Source organism: Rhea americana, unplaced genomic scaffold (assembly GCF_003343005.1).
Source record: "Rhea americana isolate MKP2758 unplaced genomic scaffold, rheAme1 scaffold_0, whole genome shotgun sequence".
NCBI lineage: Eukaryota > Metazoa > Chordata > Aves > Rheiformes > Rheidae > Rhea > Rhea americana.
In genome coordinates this window covers 20743963-20752154 of record NW_028185037.1, presented here as the reverse complement: position 1 = coordinate 20752154, position 8192 = coordinate 20743963, and the positions used below count along the sequence as shown (strand labels likewise).

General features: G+C 39.4%; 1 protein-coding gene across 1 annotated transcript in view; it reads left to right on the top strand.

The window, feature by feature from the left end:
- The first annotated feature begins 1014 nt into the window (after positions 1–1014).
- Positions 1015–8192, top strand: part of AGO2 (argonaute RISC catalytic component 2) — a 36873-nt gene continuing 29695 nt past the window's right edge. Inside the window, exons 1-2 of the mRNA XM_085321896.1 lie at positions 1015–1205; positions 5499–5619. Of these exons, the coding sequence (XP_085178022.1) occupies positions 1129–1205; positions 5499–5619 (198 nt within the window). The 5' untranslated portion in view covers positions 1015–1128. The remainder of the gene's footprint in view (positions 1206–5498; positions 5620–8192) is intronic.

Here is an 8192-nt window from a genome sequence, read left to right as displayed (position 1 = left end):
TGTATATTGTTTTCCGGTGCTAGCAGAAGGGGAGGACTGAACCTGATAAACCAAGGAAACCACACTTGTATTCTCACATAAGTAATGAGAAGCCTCTTGGGCTATTTCACACAGGTGCATGTTTCCCTGCCAGCGTGTTTTGTCTGGTACCACATGAGAAATCTGTCCAGAAAGCCTCACTACTTGATATTTCAAGTTTGCAATACTCAAGTTGCTACCTTACCCACTTTGCAGTGGATTTTTAATTAATTTTCCTAGATTAAAACAACCACAAGCAACTATTATGCTCCTACTTCACCTTGTATGGTCTGTATCAGCCAGCTACAGTTTGAGCTCAATAATAGAGTACAGCAGTAGTAAACCATTAATTCTGTATGCTTTTTATTTAAAGGAAATAGTAGCAGGCAGGAATAATTGCTGTGTTGTATTCCTGTCTCTGGGAGGCTACATACAGAGCAGAATACATACAGCTAGGATGCGTGTGTAGTATTTGCTTTACATTTACATACATACAGCTCATTCAGATGTGATCTCAGAGGTGTTTTAAGTGGTAGAAACTCCATTTTATAAATGTTTGCTCAACTTAACATGGTTAGGTGATTGGCTTTGTTTTGAAACCAGAATTCCTCCTTATAACACATAAGGTAAGCCTCTAATTCTCACTTTTCCAGCAGTGCCTGCTTGGCCTCTCAAATTCCCATCCAAATTACTTGGGGTGCGGGAAAAAGTAACTGATTTTAAGGTTTTGCTTAAGTAATAAGGGCTAGGAGGTATAGTAAGTAGTCAGCCAGCATGGGAAGAGAAGATTCAAATTGCAAATTCCTGTCTGGATACTTTTTTTTTTCCCAGTTTTAAGATTGTTTAGAAATATTTACAAATTTAAACGTGCTATACTTCATTGGTAAAGTTGAACTGTCAATTTAGTATAGTATCACATAGTATATATAGTACAGTATATATACAGTATGGTAAAATAGTATTGCTAAGCTGTGCTTTTTCTTTTTTTCAGTGCTTGCCCCTCCTCCGCCATTGCCACCACCAATACAGGGATATGCCTTCAAACCCCCACCTCGACCAGATTTTGGTACTTCTGGGAGAACAATCAAACTGCAGGCCAACTTCTTTGAAATGGACATTCCTAAAATAGATATCTACCATTATGAATTGGATATAAAGCCAGAAAAATGCCCTAGGAGAGTTAACAGGTAATAGTATACATTGCTTTTCTTCAGTTTGTTTCTGTTCTTGTTTTCATTCCAAAATGCTGGAGCCATGTGCCAGTTTTCCTTGACAGCTCTGAAGGATGCATCTGTCTTTATTTATTGTTTGTACTGACTGTTTCCAGCTCTGTATTTCCATCAGCAGGTGTTATTTCTCATACTTTTGCTTTTTCGAGTCTTTTGGTACCAGCTGGATTCTTCAAGACTTTTGTGCTGATGGTCTTTTATTTTGAATGAAGTTCTTCATATCTTAAAGAACTGCGGGTCAGAGCTACTGAGGACATCAGTATAAACTGTATTAACTCTAGTGGAGTTAGCTCAGTATATGCCAACTTGATAACTATGATTCTTAATAGTGCTTGGTTAAATACTAGAGTGGAATCAGCTGAGAAGCCATTCAACTGTGTTAGCAGCTTGTTTTCCTGTCTTCCCCTACTGACAAGGGGAGGTAAACCCATGTTTTTGTGCTGCTGTGAGAAGATCTTGAAGGAACTAAATTAGGTAAGAAGTTATCCTTCATCGTCAGCTTCTATATAAGGGAAAGCTGTGCTCCTGAAGCAGATAGCAAGGTGAAAATATAGATCAGCTGGCTAAGGAAACAAGCAATTAGGTCCTGTGTTTTGCATATGTGCCCTATTAGTCACAGTGCGGCAACCTCATTGACTTGAAAGAGTGGTGCTGCCAAAAGCGAAACCGAGAACAAGGCTTGGCACTAACTAGAAACCGCAAGTGTCTTCATCAGCCCTACCTACATCTTGACTATAGAGGATTGGAATGGACTGTTTATGTATTCAAGAGCTAAAACTTTCCTTTTTGAAAAAAGGTTGCAACGAGCAGACTATGTAGTCATACACAAACTATGGAGACCAAAAACACCCCCGAAAGTCAAAGCTTTCCTAACATGAACTAATGAACTGGAGTACATTATCCATTATTATACCGTAAAGCTGCTAATTATGTATTAGGCTTTGCTCTTTTTTTCTCTATTACAAATTCATTTTTTAAGCTAGTTTGAAATTGGATTTAATTTTGAAAGCAAACACCATTGTAAGTGCTTTAAACCAAATTCTCTTCCTGCCCAAGTGCAGCACCATAGACTTTATTGGATTTCACTCAGCATGTAGGAGTGCTGAAGCTAATTTTTAGCAGTCCCTGTTTTCGTAGTGGGAGCCATGAGAGCTTTGCTTTCATTAGCTCATATCCGTCCGTCCTGCTCCAACTGTGACAACTCRCATGCTCCTGACCGATGAGGATTGCTGCGCAGCTCCTCTAGAAGCCGCAGTGCTGCGCAGCTCTTGCGTGGTGTATGCTTGTTGTATGTGGTCACCTCTTTTGTGGCTCCCATCCCTGATTTTACCAGTGGGGACTATGTTGACTGTGTTCTGTACAGCCTTGGTTGAAGACAAAGGTAGAGAGCRCAATCACTAAATAATAAAACAGCTTTTCTGGTCGAAAAGGCAGATTGTATTCAGTAACAAGCTGTTTTTCAGTGAYGGCTTTTGTCCTGATCTGCTTTGGTTAGTTGCTGCTGTTGTGGTAGTAGGAGCAGGTATAAATCTACACGGACTAAATGTCTTTTGCAGTAAAAGAGGATGTTGTGAATGCATTCCAGAATACTACAGCATGTGTTTCTCAGTGCAGCATGAGGAGAATACAGATTGGATTCCCCTAATGAAATTTGTTTTATTTCTTTGTTGAGTGCTTATTTCTACTTGTGTTATCCTGTGGAYGTACATGCATTCCATTCTCCTATGCCTGGGATTTTGCTAGCCATGACATTTGAGTCCTTCATAAATGCATATGTATATATTTATGTGTATACATATATATAYACACACACACATACACACACATGTACATGCATATAGGACTATGCAGGATGCACTTGTAATCTGAGGCCAAATGATAKTTTTTGCAGCTGGCTTACCTTTCTCTAGTCTTTTGGTTGTATCATTCATATGTGTATTTATAATAGCACCCACAAGGGWTGGAGAGTGATTGTATTTTCATTCTTCTTTTACTTCTCTCCTTCATCTGCCCCAGTTTAGTTCTTCRGTTTTAGTCTAAGATTTATTACCCCTGAGACTTTGAGAGCGCAGACGCAGTGCGGAGACGTGTACGTTATCCATGCATGTGCCACACTGATGAGATGCGAGTTAGAGCAGGAGCGGAAGAYGCATAGCTGAGACAGTGTGCCAATGTGCCAAATGAATACAGTCTTCCTCATTTTTTCATGTGTCCAGATCTAACTTGATAGTTTGATAGTCAGCATGAGTAGCACCAAAATCTATGACCTAACAGCCCAGTTCTTGGCAGCTTTCAGAATTTTATTTAATTTAGGCCTTCTTTAAGAAATTATCCTTTAAATGATATCTATAAGTAGCAGTTTAGACTTAATTGGTAGTATAGTATATTATCAGTGCCTGAAAAAACTAACTTTGTTAACAGTGGTGTCTGTTGATGTCTCAGAGCACTAGTACGGCTCAATAGTGCTGGAAATGGGAGGTACAACGGCATAAGCATTTGAAGGAAGAAAGGTCCTTYGCTCTATGAGCAGTGCATGGAGACGTTGTCTGTGCACTCCCTTTCCTTCTCTTCCAGATTCATGTGTCTTGATACATTGGGATCCAAAATAAAGCAGGAACCAGTATGATATTTGGTTTGGCACCATGATGGCTAGGAGTGTATGCATAATCTCACTAGAAAAGTAGTCCCAGAGGGCTGAACTTAGAGCAYTGGTAAATATCCTTCCTTTCAACTTCAAAGGAAGAAAATAATTCACTTTCCATTAAGTTCCTCCAGCAGCTGAGAAACATCATTGCTAAGTACAGTTTAAAGCTTGAAAACCTTTAATTAAAAAGAAGTGCTCATTTCTATACCAGACAGTTTACAATCAGAATGATTTACCTGCTAAGATAATAGATTTTTCCATTCCTCAAAGTCTCTAACATAAGGTCAAAAATATCTCCCTCCTTCCGCCCTCCAAATTATGTACTTGTTCAGTGAGATGTTGCAGACTTGAAGCAGTGATTATTGGACCAAGTTTTGTTCATACTTTTCCAGAGGTCAGATGAGTTTCTTTTAATGGACCCACCTTGTCTTAAAGCCTTGGGACATAGCAAAGAAATTGTCAATTAAGACAATCTTCATTCTTTAYAATATGAGATTCGGAGTTTCATCTCAGAACTTTGCAGCTGCACACATCGCTGCAATATCTAACTGTATGCTAGCTTAGTTACTTTCTCAAGTAAAGGAGTATAGAGTAGTGGTTTTCCAGCCTCTGCAAGCTACTTGACAAAAGTACTGAAAAAATAACTTGCTGTGGCTCTTTCTTCCTTGTCTATTTACATTTTTAACGCCCTTTTGCCCCAAGCCTTGTCTTTAGGATCTTCTAGGCAGTGAGCTGCAGACCACTGACATATTTCAAATCAGTGGTCTGCGACTTGCTGCCTGGGAGATGTATTTCAGATTTTACAAATGTATGCTACAGATAGCCTGAGGAGGTGTGGAATGTTTGAACCAAAGATCTTTGGTATCAAAGGATATTATTATTCCAGTAGGCCACTAACTTGCTAATGAACTTCTTTGCAGGGCGAGCTTGTAAATAAACATTGCAGGATGTCAAACACTTTGTGAATGGTTACATCATACTAAAACAGAATTTGATTCCAGCCACACTTAAATTAATACGTACTTTTAGCATGCAGAGAACCCAGTGAATGCTGATGTTTTAKCTATGGGAAGAAATTAGACTTCTGAATGTGATGCAGAAAAGCTTGCWTATCAATCACTATCATCAGGGGAACGTTGTGCTCGTGGAACATGGTGAAGGAAACTTAGATGGTGTTTCTTTAAAAGATATTCAGTCCTCTTATCTTTTGGTCCATGTTCCTCTGGTGACATGCAAAAAAGACTGTAGGACAGGGGAGCAGAAACCCTGGGGAAATACCATGAAGCTCTAGCTTTGGGAATGAGATAGCAAGGATTGTTCACGTTCCAGTTCAAGTGTATCATGGAAAAGATGAAGAAAAGTTTCAGTATGAAAAAGCTRAAAACAGCTGCTTTAAGAAACCAGTTCAGTCTATGAAAAGGTTGGGTTAAATCAGATCAGTCAAACAAATCTTGCCTCTGATGTTCAACAGTGGACAATCCTTTCRTTTGCCATCTAGTATTTTGGGGGAGTTTTATCCCTATACTCATAAATGTTATTGCTAGTATTCATTTGCTACTTAACGTCAAAACCAAGTAATTGATTTAGTGTTCTTTTTGTATTTCCAGAGAAATAGTGGAGCATATGGTTCAGCACTTTAAAACACAAATTTTTGGGGATCGCAAACCAGTGTTTGATGGAAGAAAAAATCTTTATACAGCTATGCCGCTTCCCATCGGGAGAGATAAAGTAAGTTTTTTTTTAAAAAAAGTTTCTGTTTGGAGATTTTAATGTAATATGTGCAGAGCTTTTCCAGTAACTGATAGCAACCAATTGTAGGTTTTGGGTGTAAAGGTGTTCTGCTGATCTGCATTATCACCTTACTCAGGGGCTTGACAAGACAGGCTGAACAGAGTATGAGCTTGTTGCCATCAAAGGAGTTACTCCCTTTCTGTATCCCTTCTTTCCTCTGTCTCTTTCTGCCCACTCACTTAGTCTTCTGCTGGTTTGTTGAGCTGGATCAATTGCCTGAGAAGGYGTGGAAATGAACTCCGTACTGGTGCTAGGGGGAAGGTGAAAAAACAGCTGGGTTTGGGAGAGGAAGCACCCCTCTTGGCAGCAGCAAGCTGTTGTATCATCTCATTAATCTTGTCAAAGCCTACCGTAAGCTGATTCTTGCTATCCACTAGTTGGAAGAAACTCCTCCAGCACTCAGTTGGCATAATGGAACATGTATCTTCCCTGATCGTTTGCAAGGAGAGTGCCAAATTAGTTTAAACTGCTTAGGTTAAGACTGCTAGCTTAGCACTGGAGCAGCTGAGGAGCACTCACATGTTCTGCTTTGCTCTCTTCTAGAGGCGTTGACATCTTCAGTCACTCCAGTTGTAGTTTTAAAACACGTCTGTACCCACAGATGACTCATTAAGCAGAAAGTACTGTGTTAGAACATGGCTAACACCCAAAACCTATAGTATAATTAGTTTTATGCTTCTGTGGTCTAGTATCAGATTGAATTTTCTGTGGTCTTTTTTTTATTTAGATGAGAAACACTTCAGGATACAGGTCATTCTCATTATCGATTTGTATTACAGTAGTTCCCGGAGGCCGTTATACCCATCTGYTGTGGGTGCAAGGCAAGGCATGTACACTTACAGTGAAAGAGTGACCTGCCCTATAGAAATTGGTTACAGTCAGAGTAAACAACAGAAATAAAATGTAAGAGGAAAGAGAAATAYAGAGAAATGTGGAAACTAGCTTATGTGATAAAGTTGGAAATAGAGCTTAGGTCTTCCAAAATTCAGTGACAGTGTGTTATAAACTAGGTCATAGTGTTCTTCTGCATCTCATATGCTTGATATTGTTAATAGTTTTACATTCATGTAGCTCTTACTCTGATATATGTAATGTATAACTCTTGATTTCCCCCCCAAATGTTCTCTGGTTTTGAGTGAGTGTAGAGCAGTAAAGGCCAGTCTCTGCTCCMGTCTGAACTGTTTTTCAACTAATCAACTAATATCTAGGAAAACTCTGAAGGAAGCATTTAAGATTATTGGAGATGATTTTTTTTTCACTTTCACTCTTTTAATTTACTAACATATAGTATCCCAATTCCTACAGATCTGACAGGCAAGAYTGAGGTATTCACCATAGCTGGAATAGTATGTGTTGAGTGTCTGTTGGGGGTCTAACCAAATCATCTTGACGCACGCTACATCRGTTTATAACCATAATGTTGTCTGTGTTGTGTACGAGTGCCTAAGTCACTAAATGCAAAACTATAGAGAATAAACAAACTTTGATCAAATTAATTGCTGATCTGATAAGACTTCAGAAGATGGAAGCTGGCCCTACTTTGATCAGRTTTTGAATTTTGAAGTCCATGGTAAAATTGAAATGTAATGACAGTGAGTTGTCAGGAAAAAGGGAGGGAGGAAAAATTTATCCTCCCAATAAATTTGCCATTCATATGGCTTTCTTCTTGGCCAGGACAGGAGTCAAGATTTTTATCTGTCATTTTGTAAAGCCTGAAAAGAGCTGCCCAAACAGGACATAGTAGGTAGTTTTCTCAAAATTTCCTGCTTGTCTTTCCCAGGGTACACGTTCAGAAGTTGACTCCAAGTGAGCGTGTATTACTTCTAGTCAAAGAACAGAAAGTGCTTTAAAATGAGAARTAAAGTTAARTTGGTTATATTGGAAATGTGTTTGAAGCCTTAATTCCTCTGTGTGCCTGAAGATAAATATTGTAACCTACTCTTTGAAGAAGATTAATAACGTTTTTAATTGCCTCGAGTGGAACAGAATTACGAAGCAGTGCTAATTTGCAAAGGGCTGCTGGTATGAATCCCACCGGGGAGACTGTTTTGCGCGGAGGCTMGTACAAGACGGCTTCAGGTGTGTCGTCTGCGTAGCTGGCTCACGTTTAGGCTCACTTTAACGAACTCGCATTTTTCCCCCGTTTTTCCTATCAGCTGTAGGACTTTGCTCCAGGGCAATTAGATGAGTGGGAGTGGTTTTTTTGCGGGGTTGTTTTAGTTGTTCTGCGTATAACAAATGTAGCAAGTTTTCTGCACAGCTGGTTACGTCTAGGATCATATCGGAAGGATTGAACACACAAATGATTAATTTGTGGGCCTTAATCAAAATGGGAACAGAGCTTGATTTACCTGCAGTGCAGGTCGATAGTGGAAGAACAGATCCTGAACAGGATGGTGACACCCAAAATTGCTGGCATCGTCCTCCTGTTGCTCTTGCACTTAGGTACTCTGTCCTCATCTCTGGTCAGAGCACATGGTTCTGCCTTTTTCTTTTTTTTTTTTTTTTTT